This window comes from Pelophylax lessonae (genome assembly GCF_965119305.1).
Source record: "Pelophylax lessonae genome assembly, chromosome: 3".
Taxonomy (NCBI): Eukaryota; Metazoa; Chordata; class Amphibia; order Anura; family Ranidae; genus Pelophylax; species Pelophylax lessonae.
The window spans coordinates 663,351,988-663,378,187 of record NC_138770.1 but is presented as its reverse complement, the minus strand read 5'-3'; the positions used below and the strand labels follow the sequence as shown (position 1 = coordinate 663,378,187).

Genomic DNA, 26,200 nt, shown 5'->3' with positions numbered 1-26,200 from the left:
TTTAGGAGATATTTACCTTTAATGCAGCCAGTGACGTCACTGGCGCATGCGCTCTGAAGGAACGGCAGATCGTGCCGTTCCTTCAGAGCCCCGTGCCGTGACCGTCGGCTCCCGCGCGCGTGCGCGGGAGTGACGTCACCGCGGCTCCGGCCAATCAGATGGCCGGATGCCGCGATCCCGGAAGACGGGCGACTATACATGTCGCCCGTCATACAGGTAAGCGGACGGCACGGCGGGGGCTCGTTCTAAGGTAAGTATTTCATAATGAGCTACTATGCGATGCATACTAGCTCATTATGGGTTTCTCTTTCAGGATGTAAAGAAGAGAAAATTTTTTTTTCTCGGTGTACAACCTCTTTAAAGCGCAGAAAGCATCATGAAGAACAAGGAACTCACCAGGCAGGTCCGAGATACTGTTGTGGAGAAGTTTAAAGCCGGATTTGGATACAAAAAGATTTCCCAAGCTTTAAACATCCCAAGGAGCACTGTGCAAGCGATAATATTTAAATGGAAGGAGTATCAGACCACTGCAAATCTACGAAGACCTGGCCGTCCCTCTAAACTTTCAGCTCATACAAGGAGAAGACTGATCAGAGATGCAGCCAAGAGGCCCATGATCACTCTGGATGAACTGCAGAGATCTACAGCTGAGGTGGGAGACTCTGTCCATAGGACAACAATCAGTCGTATACTGCACAAATCTGGCCTTTATGGAAGAGTGGCAAGAAGAAAGCCATTTCTTAAAGATATCCATTAAAAGTGTTGTTTAAAGTTTGCCACAAGCCACCTGGGAGACACCAAACATGTGGAAGAAGGTGCTCTGGTCAGATGAAACCAAAATTCAACTTTTTGGCAACAATGCAAAACGTTATGTTTGGCGTAAAAGCAACACAGCTCATCACCCTGAACACACCATCCCCACTGTCAAACATGGTGGTGGCAGCACCATGGTTTGGGCCTGCTTTTCTTCAGCAGGGACAGGGAAGATGGTTAAAATTGATGGGAAGATGGATGGAGCCAAATACAGGACCATTCTGGAAGAAAACCTGATGGAGTCTGCAAAAGACCTGAGACTGGGACGGAGATTTGTCTTCCAACAAGACAATGATCCAAAACTTAAAGCAAAATCTACAATGGAATGGTTCACAAATAAACATATCCAGGTGTTAGAATGGCCAAGTCAAAGTCCAGACCTGAATCCAATCGAGAATCTGTGGAAAGAACTGAAAACTGATGTTCACAAACGCTCTCCATCCAACCTCACTGAGCTTGAGCTGTTTTGCAAGGAGGAATGGGCAAAAATTTCAGTCTCTCGATGTGCAAAACTGATAGAGACATACCCCAAGCGACTTACAGCTGTAATCGCAGCAAAAGGTGGTGCTACAAAGTATTAACTTAAGGGGGCTGAATAATTTTGCATGCCCAATTTTTCAGTTTTTTATTTGTTAATAAAGTTTGAAATATCCAATAAATTCCGTTCCACTTCATGATTGTGTCCCACTTGTTGTTGATTCTTCACAAAAAATTACAGTTTTATATCTTTATGTTTGAAGTCTGAAATGTGGCAAAAGGTCGAAAAGTTCAAGGGGGCCGAATACTTTCGCAAGGCACTGTAAATTTACCTAACCCCATCTTTACCTCAGTTCTTAACCCTTATCCCTAACTCCTGCAATGCTGGTCTTACCTTATTGTTTCCACATTCTGTGAGTCCTGTGCTAAATGGAAAAAGTTGGAAAGATAATGTAGAACAAAGGATACTCTACAAATTCTACGGGGGATTTCGTTAGCTGCTCAAGTCCCTTGGTTTCTACAAAGGAGGACATTTCATAGCTTCTGTTTTTTTCTGTGAAAAAAAAAAAAAAAAAGGAGTTAGCATCAATCTTAGTAATTATCAAGACATATACATTAATTTAAATGATCAAACAGATCAACAATTTAAACCATTTAACAAAACCTCCACACACCGGCTATTTGTATACAGCAGCCATTCTCAACCAGGGGTCCAAGGAACCCAGGGATCCTCCAGAGGTCGTTGGGGGTTTCCTTGCACTGTGGCTAATTGACCTCCCGTTTGATGAAGGCTACATACTTCAAAGACCAACACCACTTGGCTGAGCCAGCAAGATGGCACCACTGATCCTTTTAGCTGACTGTAAGGGTGGCAGTTTCCCTGTGACCCTCCGATAGACTAATCTTAGTTCCCCTGAGACCTGAAAATAATTTCAAGAGTTGCTCTGGGGTAAAAAAAAGTTTGGGAAAGGCTGGTATGGAGTGTCAATAAAAATTTTTTTGCGCTTTCCACGTTGCAGCTTCTGTACAACTTCTATAACTGATGTTCAGCTCCCACCAGACAGGGGAGTTAACAGATAAAAGCACAGTGTATTAGTGTGATGGACCGCCTGGGTATCTCTGCCAAGATACAGCTTTTTCCACTCTGGAACCAGAAATCAGGTTTATAACTGAGAATTGCACCCAAGAACTACAGTAAACCCCCCTCCATTGCGGGGGTTACGTTCCGGACCCAGCCGCGAAAAGTGAAATTCCGCGAAATAGAAAAACCCTATTAAAATGCATTGTAGGCATGATTTTTTTTACTGTCACTGTACATGTAAAAGCATTTTAAGGTCTTTAAACACACTTTTAAAACAATAGAAACTCATTTAAACACATAAAAGATACTTAGAGACAGAGCAAGAGCTATGAAAAACACAAAAATCTTTCATTTTTAATGATTTATATAGTAAAATAACATTACAAAAAAAAACGCGAATTACCGGGACCGCAAAAACTGAACCGCGATGTAGCGGGGGATTACTGTACTGTAGATGACACTAGCTTAGGTGCCAACTGGAACTCACTTTATTGTAAATTTACCAAGAATTTATACCACACAAAATTAGATAAGAGTTTGATCACATTATCCTAAACAATGCAAACTTTAAACAGTAATATTGTCAGTATATTTAATAGTACATCTAATAAACAGCTATCATAAACATAAACAGTATGCTAACAACCAACATCTAACAGTGATCTTATTAACAGTAAGCTAATTAACAGCCAAGCACCCAGACAAAGCTCTGATGAAATCAGGGAGTCAACCGCAGACAGTCTGGCAACAAGCCCACCCCTGAATACACAAAGTACATTACACCTGCTGTCTTTCAGGTTCTTGTGTAATCTTTCAACTAGAAAAGTCATCATAAGAAAAAAGTGGAATTTGTTTATCTTCAAAGATTTCTTGAGGGAGATTTTTGATAAATAATTCTGTCCCAAATGGAGGAGCTTCTCCAACCCAGTCTGCAGGAGCGCCGCCATATTTCCTCTGACCATGAACCTGTCCAAGATTAATATTACACCTTTCCATCCACTCTAGAAGGGAAGCTTTATTGTCTTTAATCAGAGAATTAATCCAAGCCTCACTCGCAGCGTTTATCACGTTGCTGTCCATTATTTAGAGAATGATCTGCTCTCTACATGGGATCAGAGGCTGAACTGAGCTCTTTTCCATGCTCTGACCGGGAGAAGCAGACAAAACCCTGGTCTCCTCCATTGGCCATAATCAATGGGGAGAAGGCTATCCCCTCGTCCCCTCCAAAAGCCCCGGTCCTGCTTGGGTCTGTCACAATTAGTAATATTGTGAATGAGGCATCTAGGACATTATGGGCCAGAATATCCTGTCCCCAGTTAGCCACATTTTATAATGTCTGTCTAACATTTTATCTGCTATATTTCTTATATAGCAAATTACCATAATTATGGTGACCCATATGGAAGTGTATACTATTCCATAGCCCAGTGGTCTTCAAACTGTGGCCTTGGGCCCAGAACCTTGCTTTTATCTGGCCCTTAGGGCACTATTCTTTGCACTGACACCAACAATGGGGTATTGTTATTCTCACTGATACCAACAATGGGGCACTATTCCTCCCACTGACACCAAAATTGGGGCACCATTCCTCCCACTGACATTAATTATGGGGCACTATTCCTCCAATGGACACAATGTTGGGGTACGATTCCTCCCACTGACACCAACGATGGGGCACTATTCCTCCCACTGACATTAATGATGGGGCACTATTCCTCCAATGGACACAATGTTGGGGTACGATTCCTCCCACTGACACCAACAATGGGGCACCATTCCTCCCACTGACATTAATGATGGGGCACTATTCCTCCAATGGACACAATGTTGGGGTACGATTCCTCCCACTGACACCAACGATGGGGCACTATTCCTCTCACTGACATTAATGATGGGGCACCATTCCTCCAATGGACACAATGTTGGGGTACGATTCCTCCCACTGACACCAACAATGGGGCACTATTCCTCCCACTGACATTAATGATGGGGCACTATTCCTCCAATGGACACAATGTTGGGGTACGATTCCTCCCACTGACACCAACGATGGGGTACGATTCCTCCCACTGACACCAATGATGGGTCATTGTATATTCCCACTGATGAAAAGGCATTTTCTAGTTGTGCTGACCACACTACAGCCCCCTTAAGTGTGAAGGACAGTAAATTTGGCAATTTGTTTAGAAAGTTTGGAGACCCCTGCTAATGGAGTCAAATTAAGAAGAAAGAGAAGAGAAGAAAAGTAAGAAACCCTAAGGATAGCGGTCGTTAAAGTGTGAGTAAACTCCCATGTATGATTTTTACCTATAGGTAAGCCTATATATAAAGCTAATCTATAGGTAGTGTAATTATCTCCTAAACGTGCACCACTTAGGAGATATTTATTTTAGATCCAGCCGGTGACGTCACCGACGCATGTGCTCTAAAACAGTGGTCCTCAACCCTGGCCCTCAGGGCCCACTAACAGGCCAGGTTTGCAAGATAACTGAAATACATCCCAGGTGATATAATTTGCTGCTCAGTGATTGCAGTACTCTAGTCTGCATCTCTCCAAGGTAATACTTAAAATATGGCCTGTTAGTGGGCCCTGAGGACCGGAGTTGAGGACCACTGCTCTAAAGAAACGGCATATCTGTGCCGTAAACAGGGACGACTGCGTGCATGTACTGGAGTGATGTCAACGCCGGCTCAGCCAATCAGATAGCTGAAGCCCGCAAACATGGAAAGAAGACCGGGTGAAGATTATGGCACGTTCAGCGGTGACACCGGAAAACGAAGCTCTCTAGTGTGCGCTAAGTCTATCATAATGACTTAAACTGCCCAGGGCCTGAATATTATTATTATTTATTTATTTATTTTTTTTGGATGTGGTTTACTGCTGCTTAAAGTAACACAAAACTGGTATTAAAAAACATGGAAAATCCAATCAGATTGGTCATCCCTGTGTAGAGCCTGTTCTACAAATGTTTCTGCTCCTCATAGCTCATATGAGATGTAATGAGAATTGCCTATAATGCATCATTGCTAGATTATCTCAGTGCCCAGCCAAGCCCGATGCTCTATCATTCTGTCACCCAAGGACACTGCCTATCAAGAGATTAATCTTCCGGGAAGGCTCAGGGACTGAACATTGCCTTATGATTATTTTACACATAGACTGAATTTTATCCAACATATTCCTCCTGTCACACAATGACAGCCAGCAGGAATAAGTTCTCTCCGCCGGCTTTTAAAAGTCACCTAGACGGAAAACAGAGACAACCTAAAATATCCCGTAAAACATTCCACAGAGTCATTGTTTTGATGGTAATAAGAGGCTTCTACTACTGCAGGAAATTAAATAGAACCTTCACCAATGATAAGTAGCCCTGATGAAGGGGGTATTTTGTGGCCCCTGGACTTTATCCCCCGGGACAATATTCCCCCGGGCAATATCCCCCCGGACCTTTTCCCCCGGGACAATATCCCCCCGAAAACATCCCCCTGGACATAACCCCCCCGGGACAACATCCCCCCGGATAATATCCCCCAGGGACAACATCCCCCGGGCAATATCCCCCGGGACAATATCCCCCCGGAAAACATCCCCCCGGACATAGGGTTAGAGGGTTAGGGTTAGGATTAGAGGGTTAGGGTTAGAGGGGGAATATTGTCTAGGGGGATATTGTCCAGGGGGGATTATGTCCAGTGGGGATGTTTCCCAGTGGATATTGTCCGGGGGGATATTGTCCGGGGGGATATTGTCCGGGGGGATATTGTCCTAGAATCCCCTGAAATGTGTTGGCTACCTTTTATCTTATGTGTCTCATTTTCACCAGCAATAAATTATTATGGAATATCCCAGGCGACACTCAGGAGGTAAAACAGCACAGGAGGCTTAAGAGAAAGCCATTGACCCCCTTTTTACAGGATGGTCAAAGCTCGCTTTGTTAACCAAAGGCAAAGACCTGCATCATATAAGGTTCCCAATGTCAATATACATCATCCAATGATTAAGCGATCGTCCATTAATCCTCAGCCGCCCAGACCATATAGGAAATAAAGGCTTCACATAGTATAATACTGTAAAAAAACCCAGGTAGTTTATTTAAAGATTATTGCACTTGCGTAATACAAGCTTGAAAGTCACATGTAAAACGCCAGAGGGGTATAGTAAACACTTCCTCCAGTTACAAAAATAGTCGCCGTTCGACCGCGCATACGCAGTATGTGTACGTGTTCCTCCCTACAGGTTTCGTCATACGTGATGTCATCAGGGACAGGGATTAATGGATCATTGTTTAATCGTTGGGTGACGTATATTGGCATTGGGATCCTTATATGATGCAGGTCTTTGCCTTTGGTTAACAAAGCGAGCATTGACCATCCTGTAAAAAGGGGGTCAATGGCTTTCTGGTAAGTCTCCTGTGCTGTTTTCTCTCCTGAGTGTCACCTGGGATGCTCCCGGATTACTTCAAGATCACAAGGAGTTATATTTTGGGACTTTACACACTTTTAATCATTCTGGATATACACTGCCTAATTTTATTCCTTTCACACTGGTTATTGTTTATCCTGCGGTTTATTTTGTTTATTTATATTGTTTGTTTATGCGCTGCACTGTTCATTTTCACAATTTTATATATTTGGTTTTAAAGATATCTGTTTTCAGCAGCATCATTTTATTTAAAAACACCATTTTGGTATATTACAGCCTTATTCCTAAATGGATTCAATTCAATATTCTCATCAAAATTCTACAAACAATAACCCATAATAACAACGTGAAAGAAGTTTGTTTGACATCTTTGCATAGTTATTAAAAATAAAAAACGAAGAAATCTAATGTACATAAGTATTCACAGCCTTTGCTATGACACTCATTACTGAGCTCAAGGGCATTCTCTTTCCACTGATCATCCTTGAGATGTTTCTACAACTTGATTGGAGTCTACCTGTGGTAAATGGCACGTCAGTGGATGGTGTCAGTAGAGCAGTGAATGGTGTGAGTAGAGCACTGGATGGTCTCAGTAGGACAGTGGATGGTGTCAGTAAAGCAGTGAATGGTGTCAGTAGGACAGTGGACGCTGTCAGTAGGACAGTGGATGGTGTCAGTAGAGCAGTGGACGGTGTCATTAGGGCAGTGAATGGTGTCAGTAGGACAGTGGACGGTGTCATTAGGGCAGTGGATGGTGTCAGTAGGACAGTGGATGGTGTCAGTAGAGCAGCGGATGGTGTCAGTAGAGCAGTGGAGGGTGTCAGTAGGGCAGTGGACAGTGTCAGTAGGGCAGTGGATGGTGTCAGTAGGGCAGTGGACAGTGTCAGTAGAGCAGCGGATGGTGTCAGTAGGGCAGTGGACAGTGTCAGTAGAGCAGCGGATGGTGTCAGTAGGACAGTGGACAGTGTCAGTAGAGCAGCGGATGGTGTAGGTAGAACAGCGGATGGTGTCAGAAGGGCAGTGTATGGTGTCAGAAGGGCAGTGGATGGTGTCAGTAGGGCAGTGGACGGTGTCAGTAGGGCAGTGGACGCTGTCAGTAGGGCAGTGGACGCTGTCAGTAGGGCAGTGGACGCTGTCAGTAGGGCAGTGGATTGTGTCAGTAGGGCAGTGGACGCTGTCAGTAGGGCAGTGGATGGTGTCAGTAGAGCAGCGGATGGTGTCAGAAGGGCAGTGGACTTTTTCAGTAGGGTAGAGGACAGTGTCAGTAGAGCAGTGGATGGTGTTGGTATTTTTTTTATCTTTATTTTTACTATTTCATTTTTTTATTATATTTACAAAATGATTTATTTTATTTTATTTTCTACATTTTTTTAGGAGTTGGGTTTTCAACTTTGGTGAAATATCGGCGTCTAAACGGACCCCTAATGTCTCACTTTAGAAACAGAGGAAGGGGCCTCAGCTGTACTGGACAGTGAATGCTTGGGTAGTGCTCTGTGCTGAGCGGCTTCCTGTTCATTCACAAACTGAAACATAGTAAACACAGTTTACTATGCTTCAGTTGTGAATGAACACTGTGAGTGACCTGACCTGGCCATCTCTGTCTACAACAGTTCACTCTCATCCTCACTGGACGCACTTGCTCCCCTAACTACACACAGAATCAGTACCCGATCGTTACAATCCTGGCAAACTGACAACACCATAAATCTCATGAGACATTGCAACATCGCCCAGCAAATTCAAAATACTAACAACAACATACAAATCCATTCACAACTCTGCCCCAAACTACATCACCAATCTTGTCTCCAAGTATCGCCCAAACCGTGCTCTCCACTCCTCTCAAGATCTCCTGCTCTCTAACTCCCTTGTCTCCTCCTCTCATGCTCGTCTCTAGAACTTCTCCAGAGCTTCTCCCATCCTCTGAAACTCTCTACCTCAATCTGTCTGGCTATCTCCTACTCTGACTACCTTTCGGCGATCCCTGAAAATGCATCTCTTCAGGGAAGCCTATCGCACCTCCAACTAATCTTTTATTACTCTCATCAGCTCATTCCCCACAGTTATAAACTTTTGTATCACCTGTCACACCTTATTAGATTGTGAGCTCCTATGAGCAGGGCCTTCTTAACACTCTTGTATTTTATTGTATTGTATTGTAACTGTACTGGCTCCATTTTTATATTGTAAAGAGCTGCGTAAACTATTGGTGCTTTATAAATCCTGTATAATATTAATAACTTTAAATTAACATATTTACTGGCCCCTTCCCCCAATCTCCATCTGGAAACATTCCCTTGTGCAGCAGCTGCGGGGAGAGGAGGGAAGTCGGCAGTGGGGAGGACCAGGCAGCAGGGGAAATCTGCACCGCACAGGTTTATTAGGGTGTGCCAAGGCACACCCGGCACACCCTGTATGCACGCCTTTGGGCATGGTAGGCAAATGGTTGAATCAAGCTCACTGCTACTGCAGCTGTGAGCTTGGTACCGGCTATAACAGCTGGTTAAGGTCTTTCCGATAAAAGTGATTCAGGAGGTTTAGATCTGCCTGATTCATTTTATGGGGCTCTCAAAGTGAGGAGCATGGGACCGTGGGAAACTGCTCGTACCATCAGAGCAGGAGGAACTTGGGTAGCGTCCATTCCCCCAATCCCACCTGAGACTAATGAGCCCAGAAGTCACATGTGGTACGTCACTTCTGAGTTGACAGCTGTCATTCTTTGGCTAGTATAGCCAAGGATGCAGCAATTAAAGCACAATATGTGCTTGAATAGTTTCACTGGAGAGCAGGGGAGACTCTAATAGACTCCAAATGTCACAATACTGAGAACTTCTCACCTGCAAATGCTATCTCATAGGGGACCTGTTAGTACCCTTGTGATAGCAATATGTTTAAAAATTAAAAAGGTAAAAAAAAAAACAGAACATCGCAATTTCTGCATCTTCATACCTCATATCAAACCCAATTCCTACAACTACACCTCTGATCATCTCAATTCCTGCACCTTCACACCTCAGATCATCCCCATTCCAGCACCTTCACCCTTCAGATCTCCCCAATTCCTGCACTTCCACACCTCAGATCAGCCCCAATTCCTGCACCTTCACACCTCAGATCAGCCCCAATTCTTGCACCTTCATACCTCAGATCAGCCCCAATTCCTGCACCTTCATACCTCAGATCAGCCCCAATTCCTGCACCTTCATACCTCAGATCAGTCCCAATTCCTGCACCTTCACACCTCAGATCACCCCAATTCCTGCACCTGCATACCTCAGATCAGCCCCAATTCCTGCACCTTCATACCTCAGATCAGCCCCAATTCCTGCACCTTCATACCTCAGATCAGCCCCAATTCCTGCACCTTCACACCTCAGATCACCCCAATTCCTGCACCTGCATACCTCAGATCAACCCCCAGTTCCTGCATCCTAAAACCTCAGACCACCCCAATTCCTGCACCTTCATACCTCAGTTCAAACCCAATTTCGGGAACCTTCACACCTCAGATCACCCCAATTCCTGCACCTTCATACCTCAGATCAACCCCCAGTTCCTGCATTCTAAAACCTCCGATCACCCCAATTCCTGCACCTTCACACCTCAGATCACCCCAATTCCTGCATTCTAAAACCTCAGTTCACCCCAATTCCTGCACCTTCATACCTCAGATCACCCCAATTCCAGCACCTTCACCTTTCAGATCACCGCAATTCCTGCACTTTCACACCTCAGATCAGCCCCAATTCCTGCACCTTCATACCTCAGATAAGCCCCAATTCCTGCACCTTTACACCTCAGATCACCCCAATTCCTGCACCTTTACACCTCAGGTCACCCCAATTCCTGCACCTTCACACCTCAGATCACCCCAATTCCTGCACCTTTACACCTCAGATCACCCCAATTCCTGCACCTTTACACCTCAGGTCACCCCAATTCCTGCACCTTCACACCTCAGATCACCCCAATTCCTGCACCTTCACACATCAGATCACCCCAATTCCTGCACCTTTACACCTCAGGTCACCCCAATTCCTGCACCTTCACACCTTAGATCACCCCAATTCCTGTACCTTCACACCTCAGATCAGTCCCAATTCCTGCACCTTCACATCTCAGATCACCCCAATTCCTGCACCTTTACACCTCAGATCACCCCAATTCCTGCACCTTCACACCTTAGATCACCCCAATTCCTGCACCTTCACACCTTAGATCACCCCAATTCCTGCACCTTTACACCTCAGATAAGCCCCAAATTCTGCACCTTCACACCTTAGATCACCCCAATTCCTGCACCTTTACACCTCAGGTCACCCCAATGCAAGCACCTTTACACCTCAGATCACCCCAATTCCTGCACCTTTACACCTCAGATAAGCCCCAAATTCTGCACATTGCACTGCAATAGACATGTAAAATTAGTTTCAGTTCAAAATATAAATTCAAATGAATTTTTGGTTATTCTGAGATTTGGATGTATGCGAATCTCCAAATAAAATAGTAACGCATTTTGTTAAAATTAGTTTAATTTTGTTTCATTTATTTGTTTTCTAACGAATTCCAAATTTTTCAGAACGATTCTAATTCTGTGTGAAGAATAGCTGGTTATTAAAGAGTGGGCCGAGAAGCCAGCAACCGCGTCCTTAACAACCGGTGAGTCATCAGCTGTCAGTGGGCTTCTCCTCTGAGAGCTGAAATGTAAACAAAAAAATGGCGGCAATAGAAAATTAAAAAAAAAAAAAAAAAACAGTCTGGGGTCCTCCCCCAATCCATATGGTATGGGTTTTAAGGGGAACCCCAAGGGAAAAAAAAACGAGTGGGTTCCCCCAAATAGATTATACCAGAGCCATATCCGAGCATGCAGCCCAGCAGGTCAGGAAAGGGGGGGGGAGAACGAGTGCGTCTCCCCTTCTGAACCATACCAGGCCACATACCCTCAACATGGGGGGGGGGCTCTGCCCCCCCCCCCCATCCCAAAGCACCTTGTCCTCATGCTGATGGGGGCAAGGGCCTTTTCCCCACAACCCTTGGCGGTGGTTGTGGGGGTCTGCGGACGGGGGACACATTGGAATCTGGAAACTCCTTTTCCGCAGGCTCGTCCCCATCTCAAGGGGCACTGTCATTGCGAGGCCAGGGCGCACCAATGACCTGCGACGCTCAGTGGCAGGCTGGGACTCCAAAAGGATCTATATTATCCGATGCGAGGCTCAGCACTGCTGTCGCTTGTAGTCCTCCAGTAATTCCCTGACTAAATAGCGATAGTGAGTGAAATAATAAAGCTATTTTTAAAGAAAAAAACACTTTTCAAGAAAAAAATATAAAGAAAATGAGACACTAGGTCCCAGCAGGGAAGACCTAGCTTACTCCTAACGCTAGGCAGCATAAAAACTGAAGAGCAGCTCCTAGTGGCTGATGGGTAATAGCTGAGGAACAGCCCCCTAGAGGTGTGTTATGTGTAAAGGCTTTTATTTGTTAACCTTTTCACTGCGTAGCCTGCTCCTGAAGAGGGTGCATTACCCACTCGTGAAGGCTAACTGAACGGGCGGCGACTGTCAGAGGATGTAAGAGAAATATTGATCCTGTTCCCTTAAAATATGTTATACAGTACTGTTCTTGTGCTGTGTAATTTGGCCCCTTCTATCACCTAAAATACCTGGCTGATCCTGCCTGGCTATGTCCTACTCTCTGTAATCTGACCACGGTATACCATGGCTGCTGAGCCCTGACACTGTGGTCAGTTTACATGCCTTAGTCATCCGCAGCCTTCCTGTCCTCCTCTGTCCTCTCTCCCCCCTCCCTCCCTGCCTGTCTGCTCCTGTGTCAGTGCCCCCCTCCCCTCCTGCTGCTGTAGTTTCATTTAAAGTTTAATATCCTGTCTACAGTGTTTTTAATAATCCTGTGTGCCCCTGTGTCTGTGTTTTATAAAAATAAGCCGTTCTTTACCAGTTTACAGAGCTCCGATCGCCGCTCACGTGACCCGCCTCCTCTCTCCTCCTCTGGGCCTCTCCTCCTCCCCTCCTGACTGATGTCAGTGGGGAATCCGTAGCCCCGCCCACTGCAGGCAGCTGTCAGATGGGGAGAGGAGAGAGCCAGCGGGTCACGGGAGCGGCGATCTGAAAACTGGTAAAGAACGGTTTCTTTTTTTAAAACACATACACAGACACAGGTGCACGGGCACCAGGGCCGCCATACGGGGGGGGGGGGGGGGTACAGCCCATACACATGTAGGGGGCTCGGGCATTCCAAGGGGCCCCAAACAGGGTAAGGTTGCCACCTGTCCTCACAATACCATTCAATTTTAAGCTCTGCCGTTCCCTTGCAGACTGGCACTATGTGGAGGGTCTTGCCCCTCACTAGCCCTCACACACAGCTGTAGACCCCGCCCTGTTCTCCAGCTGTTCACGCCTTGACAGGAGGGGCGCATTTACTAGAATTGTTCACCTCTTCCCTTTCTGGGATGGAGAAGATGGGATTGGAGGAGGAGGAGGACATGGGATGCAGGAGAACATGGGACTGGAGGAGGATGACGACATGGTAGGCGGGCCCCGGGAAATGTTGGTGGTCAGGTCTGGTGGTAAATTTCTGATGGCTGCCCTGACGGGCACACAGGATTATTTAACAGACCAGACAGGATGGTATAAAGTGGCTTACAACCATTTTAAAGGGGAAGTTGAGATTCCAGGGGGGGCATCTGCCCCCCCTTGCGGACATCCATGGGTGCCATTAAGAATAAACAGCACACCCGTACGTCTAATAAATAGCAGCATGTTTTTATGCATGTGGGGAAAGTGCGCCATTTTCATTTTAACACCCTTAATGACCAGGCCATTTTTTGGGATACAGCACTGCGTTATTTTAACTGACAACTGCGCGGTCGTGCAACGCTGTACATAAATAAAATTGATGTCTTTGTTTCCCCACAAATAGAGATTTCTTCTGGTGGTATTTGATCGCTTGTGCAATTTTTTTATTTTGCGTTATAAACAAAAAAGAGCGACAATTTAAATAAAAAAACTCAATATTTTTTTATATATTTTATAGCAGATAAAACACATCCAATAAAAAAATTGAAAAAAAATCAACTTTTTTCATCATTTTAGGCCAATGTGTATTCTGCTACATATTTTTGTAAAAAAAGAAATTCCAATAAGTATATATTGATTGGTTTGCGCAAAAGTTATTGTGTCTACAAACTAGGGAAAGTTTTATGTCGTTTTTATTTTTTTTACTAGTAATGGTGGCGATCAGCGATTTTTAGCGGGACTGCGACATTGTGGCAGACAAATCTGACACTAAGTGACATTTTTTGTGGACCAGTGACACCAATACAGTGATCAGTGCTAAAAAAAAAAAAAAAGAACTGTCACTGTACTAATGACACTGGCAGGGAAGAGGTTAACATAAGAGACGATCAAATGGTTAAATGTGTTCCTTGGACCTAGGGAGTGCTTTCTAACTGTGTGGGGGAGGTGCTCTGACTGGGTGAAGACAGAGATCTGTGTTCCTGCTTAGCAGAAACACAAGATCTCTATCTTCCCCTCCGACAGAACGGCGATCTTCCTTGTTTTCAGAGGCAAACCGCCTTTCTACGTTTTCTCGGAATGAATGCCGGTGATTGGCTCCTGCTGTGTCCAATCACAGCACGAGCTGGTCGCCAGTGGTGCGCATGCGTGCCCCAGACTCACTGACATACTTGTACGTGATTTCGCACAATAGAGCCGCCGCCCAGCAGTACATGTATGTGGGGCGGTCAGGAAGTGGTTAAACTTTTTTCTTCTCCATTAGAATTTACAAGCGTACGTGTCCCAGAAATGACACCCGGCATGGAGCAGGAAAGGTCGGTGTACAATGAGCTGAGTCCAGGCTGGCACCATTCTGCCTCCTGCCTGCCCCCGAGTCCCGGCTGGCACCATTCCTCCTCCCGCCTGCCCCCTGAGTCCCAGCTGGCACCATTCCGCCTCCCGCCTGCCCCCCGAGTCCTGGCTGGCACCATTTCGACTCCCGCCTGCCCCCGAGTTCCGGCTGGCACCTTTCCACCTCCCGTCTGCCCCTCGAGTCCTGGCTGGCACCATTCTGCCTCCCTCCTGCCCCTGAGTCCCAGCTGGCACCATTCCGCCTCCCGTCAGCCCCCCGAGTCCCAGCTGGCACCATTCCACCTCCCGCCTGCCCCCGAAACCTGGCTGGCACCATTCCGCCTCCCGCCTGCCCCCCCCCCCGAGTCCCAGCTGGCACCATTTTGCCTCCTGCCTGCCCCCGAGTCCCAGCTGGCACCATTTTGCCTCCCGTCTGCCCCCCCCCCCGAGTCCTGGCTGGCACCATTCCACCTCCCGCCTGCCCCCTGAGTCCCAGCTGGCACCATTCCACCTCATGTCTGACCCCCGTGTCCCAGCTGGCACCATTCCGCCTACCGCCTGTTCCCTGAGTCCCAGCTGGCACCATTTAGCCTACCGCCTGTTCCCAGAGTCCCGGCAGGCACCATTCCGCCTACCGCCTGTTCCCAGAGTCCCGGCTGGCACCATTCCGCCTCCCGCCTGACCCCCCCCCCCCTCCCCCGCATCTTGTGTCTCATCTGCCGCATTTGCTCCGGTTTTGTCACTTACTTTTAGAGATCTCAAAAGACTCGAACTTCACAGGCTGAATGTAGTTCACCAGGTTAGACATCTCCTCCGTGGCGCTGGCTTCATTTCCAGCTGTGCCCTAAAATTACAAAGAAGTCATTTAACCTCATTCAGTCAGGCAACTGGAACAGCGATGTGCCAGCAACACAAAGCCGGCCGGCAGTGCCGGGACAAGGCCATCTAGAGCCCAGGGAGAACATGCCAAACTGCCCCCCCCAAGATATATGAGCATTATGTAACCATAAAAAACACACAGTGGGCGCACCGACTTAGTGCATTATCCTGAGACAAATAATTTATTGTATAAAAGCATGGTAGGTATTATTGTCACAAAGTTGCAATTGTTAAAAGCGCATCACAGATCTCAGCATATTCCATCCAATTTTATCAACATATAACAGAAACTGAAGACCCCGTGGGCTGACACGTTTAGAGGATTTCCTCTTCTTCAGAGCCACACGAAAAGACTACCAGCACCCTTCTTTTATACAGAGCAGAATGACAGGAAATGGTTTTAGGTGTGGGTGTTGCCGACCCGCCCTCTATGGGCGGGGTGGCTAATCTAATCACTAGCCCCTGGGCATGAATACCATTGCAATGTATAAGGGAGCAAAAAAAAAAAGCTTTGCTTGTACTTCTCCTTTATTAAAGAGGTGCAAAGCCCTTTTTTTTTTTCAAATGCAATCAGGGCCGGTGCAACCATAAGGCAGCTCAGGCAGCCACCTTAGGGTGCCAGAAAGGGGGGGGGGGGCGTTAACATTGTAATCCCCAGCCACTTGCTAAGAATTTAGATCAGGGGTGGACTTGGCGGAGCATCAAAATGCACCTTCGTTTGAGTAGACAAAAATCCTTGCAACGGCCCTGAATGCATCACACCATAAGGTTCCATTCACATATAGGCGTTTCAGATCACGGGCAGAATTGCCGCGATTCTGCCCTCGACTCCGAACCATTGCAAGTCCCGGGACGCCCGAGTGATTCCCGTGACTTGCAGTGGCACCCCAAACGCGGCGCAATTTTGCCACGATTGTCGCCCGATGAATTGCGGTAAAATCTCACAAACAGAATTGCGGGAAGCCTGACGCCCAAAAGAAATGCAAGAACTTCTTTTGGGCGTCAGGCATCCCGTGATTCTGTTTGCGCGATTTTACAGCGATTCGTTGGGCAACAATCGTGGCAAAATGGTGCCGCGTTTAGGGTGCTATTGCAAGTCAGAATCTCGTGCAGAATGGCAGCAATTCTGCCCGCGATCCAAAACGCCTATATGTGAATGGAGCCTAATACGCAGGGCTGAGACAAGGGGGGGGGGCAGGAGGGACGGCTGCCCTGGGCACTGTGGTATCATGTGAGGTTTGGGGGCATCCAGGGCTGGGACAAGGGGGGGGGTAGGAGGAGTGGCTGCCCTGGGCACAATCGTTTATTGCAGGGATGGTGGCACCCTGAACGTAACCCTAAGGGAAGGGAGGGCGCAGTTTGGGCATCTTTGCCCTGGGCTCTGGATGGTCTTGTCCCAGCACTGTTAATACGTAATCATAGTTTCCTACTGTCCCTGATTTTGAGGGACTGTCCCTGATTTGGAACAAAGTCCCTCTGTCCCTCTTTCCTTCTCATTTGTCCCTCGTGGTCCAATCTCTATAGTTGTATATAAAATGCACTACTTACTATATATGGCCCCTTTCACACGAGCGATCCGATCCAATCCGCCTGTCAGTTTTTCAGGCGGACCTCATCGGATGCTCCATGCATCCCTATGGGTCAGCGGGTGTCAGCTGAGAAATCTCCGCTGACACCCGCTGCTATCCGATTCCGATCCTGTCCGTGAAACCCTATTTTCCATCTGTCTGGAGGATTGGATCGGATGAGAACGGACAGGCGGTCCGTTCTCATCCGATCTCCCCATAGAGGACAGCGGAGATCTGACAGCTCCGTCTCCGCACACAGAGCAGAGACCGAGCCATCACCCACCTGCCCAGCGGGGATCGGCGGATCGATCCCCCCCCCCCCCCCTGAGCAGAACGGACCTCATCGGACACACCGCAGTGTGAAAGAGCCCTATATCATAAATCTTTCATCCAACTTCTAAATTGCTGCATTTGTAAATCTCAAAAGCCAATACAAAGGAATAGTAGTGGTAAAAAAAAAAAAAAAACACTTGTGGGTTTAACCAATCATTTTTTTGTACAATTCTCCTTTAAGGTGGGAGTGGCAGGGGGTGTGTCCTATGCCTGCATAGTTTTGATAATTCCCATCTCAAATGTTGAGAGTTGAGAAAGTTGAGAGGTATGCGTAATGGTAACATACAGTAAAAAATGATAACATGTTACGTATGTGTTCTGGTCCAATTTGGTGCACGTGACGTAAGTTGGCATTACCCACTTGACCTCCGGAAGATTTACCCCCCCTTAATGACCAGGCCGTTTTTTGTGATACAGCACTGCGTTTTTTTAACTGACCATTGCGTGGTGGTGGGACGATTTACCCATATAAAATTGATGTCCTTTTTTTCCCCACAAATAGAGCTTTCTTTTGGTGGTATTTGATCACCTCTGCGATTTTCATTTGTTTGCGATATAAATTAAAAAAGACCAGCAGTTACAAAATAAAAAAAAATGTAAAATTATGTTTTTTACTTTCTGCTATAAAAGATATCCAATAAAGAAACATAGAAAATCAAATTTCTTCATAAATTTTGGCCAATATGTATTCTGCTACATATTTTTGGTAAAAAAAAAAAACCCAATAAGTGTATATTGATTGGTTTGCACAAAAGTTATTGCATCTACAAAAATAGGATATATACTGGAATTTATATTTTTTGATTTATTTTATACTAGTAATGGTCAGCAATTTATAGCAGAACTGCAATATTGCGGCCGACAATCAGACACTAACTTACACTTTTGACACTTTCACTGTACTAATGACGCTGGCTGGGAAGGGGTTAAACATCTAGGGCGATCAAAGGGTTAAATGTGCGCCTAACCGGTGTTTTTGCGTTTAGTATGTGGCGCTTTTACTAAGTGCTTTACAGGGAAACAAAAATCAAGCACAGACCGCTGACAGAACAGAGCTCTGCATTGTTTACATAGGCAGAGCTCTGTTCCGTGTCTCTCCTTGCTGATCAGCAGGTTTTGGCGGACATCCATTGGCCAGCGTTGACTATATCACAGGTGGGCAGGCTGGATCCAAAAAGCACGGAAACAGCAGCACACAAGCTAACTTTTCCCCCCAGTCTGGGTCAGCCACTAACCGAACTAACAAGCAACCTGCCTACAGGCTCAAATCGCACCACACTGAATGTGAATCCCACACAAATGCGTAGTGCATAACTGTGCGATTTCTGGTGTGAACCAACCCTCATTCCTCTTTTATCTGCATGAGTCACTTCTGACAGTCTATACTCCAGGCAATCCCAGGAGATGACACCCCCCAGCACATAGCAGGTGACTCAGAGGGGGGTTGTCCATTCCACCCACTCAGGTCTCAGATTACACTCAGCACCCTGCTTAGGGTTGCCACCTGTCCGGGATTCACCCGGACAGTCCGGTTTTTGCATCATCTGTCTGGACACATCATTCTGACAGGAAATTTGCCAGTGAGACGTCCCCAATGCCTGTCAGCAATGTGTCTTCCCCCATCTCTGTCCCTAGTCCAGTGACAACTCACAGTTCTCTGTTTACTACTGCTGGCTTCTGTACTCCCTCACTGACATTCAGATTTTACACATCAAGGCTTTAATGGCCCAAAAAAACCAGGCAACTCTCAGGACAGACCACCACCAGCTAAATGACCCCTCTTCTCCCTGTGTGTTTGTCTCCTGTGCTCACAGGATCGTCACATGGGCTCACAGGAGCCCGGCAAGTACAGCTGATGAATTACTGCTTGTAACACCAGAAAGAAGCCCAAAGCCTACAGAACAGGACAGTAGGAGACAGGTATACAGTCCACCACAGTGTCCTCAATGTACACCCCACTGACCAAATGACTATTGACTACTACCCTGTGTCCATCCCACTGGCCCCCTGTCCACTCCGCTTCCCCCTTGTCCACTTTGCTGCCCCCACGCCTGTCCATCCCACTGCCCCCCTCTCCACTCCGCTGCTCCCTTGTCCACTCTGCTGACCCCTTTCCATTCCACTACCCCCCAGTCCACCCTGCTGCCCCCTGTTCATTCTGCTGCCCCCAGTCCACTCTGCTCCCCCCTGTCTATCCTGCTACCCCCAGTCCACTACACTGCCCCACTGTCCATTATACTGCCCCTCAGTCCACTCCCTTTCCCCCCGTCCATCCCACTGCCCCCCAATCCACTCTGCTGCTCCCCTGTTCATCCCAATGGGACCGTAGGAGACAGATATACAGTCTATCACAGTGTCCTCACTGTACACCCCACTGTTCACCTTATTACTACCCCACTGTTCAACCCGCTGCCCCCTGTCCACTCTGCTGCCCCCCAGTCCACTCTGCTGCCTCCTGTCTATCTCCCTGCCCCCAGTCCACTCTGCTTTCCCCTGTTAATCCCACTGCCCCCCAATCTATTCTGCTGCCTCCTGTCCATCCTACTGCCCTCAATCCACACCACTGCCCTCTTTCCACTCTGTTGCCCCCCAGACTTTTCCTCTTCCCCCTCCAATCCACTCGGCTGTCCCCTTGTCCACTCCACTGCCCCCCTGTTCAACCCACTGCCCCCCTATCCACTTTGCTGTTACCCTGTCCATCCCACTGCCCCCAATCCATTCTGCAGCCTCCAATCCACTCCGCTACCTCCTTTTCTACTCTGCTGCCACCCCCATCTATCCCTCTGCTCCCAATCCACCCCGCTGCCCCCCCTGTCCACTCTGCCGCCCCCTCCGTCCATCCCACTGCCCCCCTGTCCACTCTGCTGCCCCCTGTATATCCCACTGCTCCTCAGTCCACTCTGCTGCCCCCTGTCCACTCCGCTGCCCCCTTGTCCACTCTGATGCCCCCTGTCCATCCTGCTGCCCCCTGTCCACTCTGCTGCACCCTTGCCCACTCTGCTGCCCCCCCTGTCTATCCTACCGCCCCCTGTCCATTCCGCTGCCCCCCATCCACTCCGCTGTTTCCCTGTTTATCCCACTGCCCCTCTGTTCACTCCACTGTCCCCAATCCACTCCAATGCCCCCCTCCACTCTGCTGACCCCCTGTCCATCCCACTTCACCCCAGTCTACTCCATTGCCCACCCTGTCCATTCCACTGCTCCCCTGTCCACTCCCCTGCCCCCCCCCCCCAGTCCCTCCAACTGCTCCCCAGTCCTCTCTGCCACTTTAACTATGCCTTTGGTATTCATTTTGGACTGTGAGTTTTCGTAGAGCGCTAAACCCAAAACAGGAAGGATCTGACTTTTTGATGTAAATTTTCAAGCAACTCTCCATCAGCTGGGGATATCCTTGGGGGTCCTCAGGGTAGTCTGAGGAACCATGCACATTGGGAATTTAGCTGGGAGGGCACAGATGTGCCAACCAACCCCACTGCAGACTGCCTGTCAAACTCAATGAGAGGCTGAGAGGCTAAGAACTGCTGGGGCTGTGCGGTACACATGTGTGCTCAGGAATTCCCAGGAACACAGACTTCCTAGGGTGCCCACTATTATAATCTGTCATTTCGGTAAATATGGATTTGGACAGGTCATTAGCCAACACGTTTCAGGGACTCAATACTCGTTCTTCCTCAGGCACCCACTTTAAGCCACCCCAAAAGAGTCCAAGGTCTTTTACAATGTATACTACAAAGAAAAATTTCAGTTCGCCAGTAAAGTGTCCGGGTTTGGCTTGAAGAAAAGGTGACAACCCTAACCATGCTTTATGCTGTGCAGTGTGTGACATCAGATCCCCACCCCCTGCCTTCTGAAGCTCAGAAATGCTGTGTAAATTCTGGACTTCAGGATAAACAGGTACAGTACCTTGCAAAAGTATTCGGCCCCCTTGAACTTTTCGACCTTTTGCCACATTTCAGGCTTCAAACATAAAGATATAAAACTGTAATTTTTTGTGAAGAATCAACAACAAGTGGGACACAATCATGAAGTGGAACGAAATTTATTGGATATTTCAAACTTTTTTAACAAATAAATAACTAAAAATTGGGCGTACAAAATTATTCAGCCCCCTTAAGTTAATACTTTGTAGCGCCACCTTTTGCTGTGATTACAGCTGTAAATCGTTTGGGGTATGTCTCTATCAGTTTTGCACATCGAGAGACTGAAATTTTTGCCCATTCCTCCTTGCAAAACAGCTCGAGCTCAGTGAGGTTGGATGGAGAGCATTTGTGAACAGCAGTTTTCAGTTCTTTCCACAGATTCTCGATTGGATATAGGTCTGGACTTTGACTTGGCCATTCTAACACCTGGATATGTTTATTTGTGAACCATTCCATTGTAGATTTTGCTTTATGTTTTGGATCATTGTTTTGTTGGAAGACAAATCTCTTTCCCAGTCTCAGGTCTTTTGCAGACTCCATCAGGTTTTCTTCCAGAATGGTCCTGTATTTGGCTCCATCCATCTTCCCATCAATTTTAACCATCTTTCCTGTCCCTGCTGAAGAAAAGCAGGCCCAAACCATGATGCTGCCACCACCATGTTTGACAGTGGGGATGGTGTGTTCAGGGTGATGAGCTGTGTTGCTTTTACGCCAAACATAACGTTTTGCATTGTTGCCAAAAAGTTTGATTTTGGTTTCATCTGACCAGAGCACCTTCTTCCACATGTTTGGTGTCTCCCAGGTGGCTTGTGGCAAACTTTAAACGACACTTTTAATGGATATCTTTAAGAAATGTCTTTCTTCTTGCCACTCTTCACCAGATTTGTGCAGTATACGACTGATTGTTCTCCTATGGACAGAGTCTCCCACCTCAGCTGTAGATCTCTGCAGTTCATCCAGAGTGATCATGGGCCTCTTGGCTGCATCTCTGATCAGTCTTCTCCTTGTATGAGCTGAAAGTTTAGAGGGATGGCCAGGTCTTCGTAGATTTGCAGTGGTCTGATACTCCTTCCATTTCAATATTATCGCTTTCCCAGTGCTCCTTGGGATGTTTAAAGCTTGGGAAATCTTTTTGTATCCAAATCTGGCTTTAAACTTCTCCACAACAGTATCTCGAACCTGCCTGGTGTGTTCCTTGTTCTTCATGATGCTCTCTGCGCTTTAAACGGACCTCTGAGACTATCACAGTGCAGGTGCATTTATACAGAGACTTGATTACACACAGGTGGATTCTATTTATCATCATTAGTCATTTAGGTCAACATTGGATCATTCAGAGATCCTCATTGAACTTCTGGAGGGAGTTTGCTGCACTGAAAGTAAAGGGGCTGAATAATTTTGCACGCCCAATTTTTCAGTTTTTTATTTGTTAACAAAGTTTGAAATATCCAATAAATTTCGTTCCACTTCATGATTGTGTCCCACTTGTTGTTGATACTTCAAAAAAAATTACAGTTTTATATCTTTATGTTTGAAGCCTGAAATGTGGCAAAAGGTCGCAAAGTTCGAGGGGGTCGAATACTTTCGCAACGGCACTGTACAACTTATGTAGGAGGATATGTTCATCTCTGTGTATTATCCGAGGCCAGTCACTTCACTTGTTATCTATAAGGGTTAACAACCACTTTAAGAAGGTATGGCATCAAAAAGACACAAATTTTGTTGTGCGTCCCCCAGTGCACAGGTGTGATAGGGAAATAAGTCTAGCTTCACACTTCTCTGTTTCTGGTTGTTTTTTTAACCACTTCCCGCCCAACGATGTCATATGACTTTGCAGACTTTGGGTGGGGGATTTCTGAATGATGGGTGCAGCTGCAAGCATCATCCAGATATCTTCTTGTTTTGCCGGCACCATTAAAATAATCATAGGAGCTGATCAGCCCCTTGATTGTTTTTACAGGCGGCAGGAGGCGACAACCCCCCTCCCGCTGCCCTCTGGTGTTTCTGCAAACAGCAAGTCAGAGAATGAATTGGCCAGCAGCGGCCATCTACCGTAGAGCTGACTGAGGACCAGATGGTCCCCGTCATCCCTATGACCTTCGGAGGCCGGGCGCGACGTTGTAAACAAAGATCATTTTTAAGGCTTTCTAGCCTAGAGACGAGATGTGGGGACTTATAGACCCCAGATCTCTCTATAAAGAGGACCTGTCATGCCCTATTCCTATTACAAGGGATGTTTCCATTCCTTGTAATGGGAATAAAAGTGATCAAAAAAAAAGTAAAGGGAAAGTGTCAAAATTTAAAAATAAAAGTAAAATAATCAATAAAAAAAAATAAAATTGAAAGCACCCCCCGCCCTCGCGTGCTCGCTCGCAGAAGCGAACGCATACGTAAGTCGCGCCCGCATATGTAAACAGTGTTCAAACCACACATGTTGAGGTATCACCACAAACATTAGAGGGAGAGAAATAATTCCAGCCCAAGACCTCCTCTGTAACTCTAAACAGGTAACCTGTAAAGAATTGGAAAGCGGCACCTATGTAGATTTTTAAAAATCGAAGTTTGGCGCCATTTCAGGAGTGTGCGCAATTTTAAAGCGTGACATGTTAGGTATTTATTTACTCAGTGTAACATCATATTTCACAATATGCTAAAAATTCTGGCTAACTTCAGTGTTTTATTTTTTTAAATTCATGAAACTTTTTTCTTTTTGTTTAAAAAAATTGCTCTGCAAATACATTGAGCTTAAAAATTTGAAATGACCACAATTTTATTCTCTAGGGTCTCTGCTAAAAACACATATACAGTATCTCACAAAAGTTAGTACACCCCTAATATTTTTGTAAATATTTTATGGAGGTGCCATGTTGACCAGCTAATGACCAGTATGAGAGAGTGAGAGCGATAACACTAAATTTAACACACCTGCTCCCCATTCACACCTGAGACCTTGTAACACTAACGAGTCACATGACACCGGGGAGGGAAAATGGCTAATTAGGCCCAATTTGGACATTTTCACTTAAGGGTGTACTCACTTTTGTTGCCAGCGGTTTAGACATTAATGGCTGTGCGTTGAGTTATTTTGAGGGGACAGCAAATTTACACTGTTATACAAGCTGTATACTCACTACTTTACATTGTAGCAAAGTGTCATTTCTTCAGTGTTGTCACATGAAAGATAGAATAAAATATTTACAATAAATGTGAGGGGTGTACTCACTTTTGTGAGATACTAAATAACGTTTGGGGGTTCTGAGTAATTTTCTAGCAAAAAAAAAATAAAAAAATATTAATTTAACATGTAGGAGAGACGTCAGAATTGGCCTGGGTGGTAAATGATGAGTTTTTATTGTGTGTAGCTGTGCGTTTTGATATGCTTTTCTATGTGTTTTTCAACTACTATGCAATTTTCATGTTTTGCCAATAAAGAACAATCTTAGGATCTGTTCACATTGTTGCGGTGTTGGAATGTGCATGTTCCCGAGCATGTTACTGCAATGGGTGGTGTATGTAAACTTTTTATCATTTTTTTTTTTTTTGTTTTTTAAATGCAGCTTTAAAAAAAAAAAGCAGGGAATTTATCAAAGTCAATTTTCTCTATTATGGAAAGAAATACTTTTTGATTTCAGTGTTATTGTAGCAGATGCATCATTTCAGTTCTTTGTAAATGGCACTAAATAATGGGCTTTGCAATTTAGCATCTCCTTGGATGCCAGAGGACCATATGTATATTTATTCAGTGCGAACACAAACACATACTGTACAGTGTATGTATACAATACTAAAGTTGTAAAGAGCTGCGTAAACTGTCGGCGCTATACAGAGGTGTAATTAGAACCTTCAGGGCCCCAGTGCAAGAAACCATGAAGGGCCCACCGGACCAGGGCCCTTCCCTTCAAGCCTGGGGCTCTTCCCACTGATCCTGGGGCCCTTTACTCTCGTTGCGGGGCCCTTTATTACAGTCAGGCAGCGTGGGCCCCCTTCCTGCCATATTGGGGCCTCCCCACGGTGGTGGAATGCCAGGGCCCGGTCGCAAGTGTGACCTTTGCGATCCTGGAAGCTTACCCACTGGTGTCAGTCGTTTTTATTTCTTTGTATTTTAATTGTATTAATTTTTATCATTTTATTTATTTTTTTTACAATGTGACTGACTATGACTCTGTCCATTCAGAAAAGGAAGGAGCTGGTAAATTACATATTTACCAACCCCTTCCTGGTTCTCTATTGTGTGTATCCCCTGCAGCAGCCGGCAGGAGAGGGAAGGGAGCACAGTGGGAGGGGGTGGCAGCACAGTGGGGGGGAGCACAGTGGGGGGGGGCAGCACAGTGGGGGGGGGAGCACGGGGGGGGGGGGAGCACGGGGGGGGACCAGGGGAGCACACAGGGGCCCAGAGACAGCAGAACACAAGTGAACTGGATAGGAGGAGTGGCGGGGGCAGCATACAGAGGAACCAATCTCCTCCATTTTCCTCCTGCAGCTGCAGGAGGAAAAAGGAGGACAGTGATTTCTCTACATGCTGCCCCCGCCCCCCTCCTATCCAGGTGTACAGGGGAGCCGCACAGGGCCCTTGGAGCATGGGGCCCGGTTGCAATTGCAACCCCTGTAGTTATGCCCTTGGCGCTATATAAATCCTATATAATAATATGTGTAAGTCATTTTCTGGAGGCACAGATGAGCAAAAATGAAAATAAATAAAATGTATTGTTTGCATGACTCAACCTACTCTCCTAAAACAAGCATTGCTTTCCTGTCTTTTTTTTTTTAGATCTGTAATGGATGGAAGACAGGTAAGTTTCTTTGTAAGAAGTCTCTGCTGTGCTTCACAGAGGTATAAAGCAATGTCAGGA

At 46.3% G+C, this 26,200-nt stretch overlaps 1 protein-coding gene across 1 annotated transcript in view; it reads right to left on the bottom strand.

The window, feature by feature from the left end:
* Positions 1–26,200, bottom strand: part of PLCB1 (phospholipase C beta 1) — a 1,154,983-nt gene that overhangs the window by 217,173 nt on the left and 911,610 nt on the right. The window contains exons 16-17 of the mRNA XM_082249959.1: positions 15,398–15,494; positions 1,759–1,843 (exon numbers count right to left, since the gene is read on the bottom strand). Coding sequence (XP_082106085.1) covers positions 1,759–1,843; positions 15,398–15,494 — 182 coding nt within the window. The remainder of the gene's footprint in view (positions 1–1,758; positions 1,844–15,397; positions 15,495–26,200) is intronic.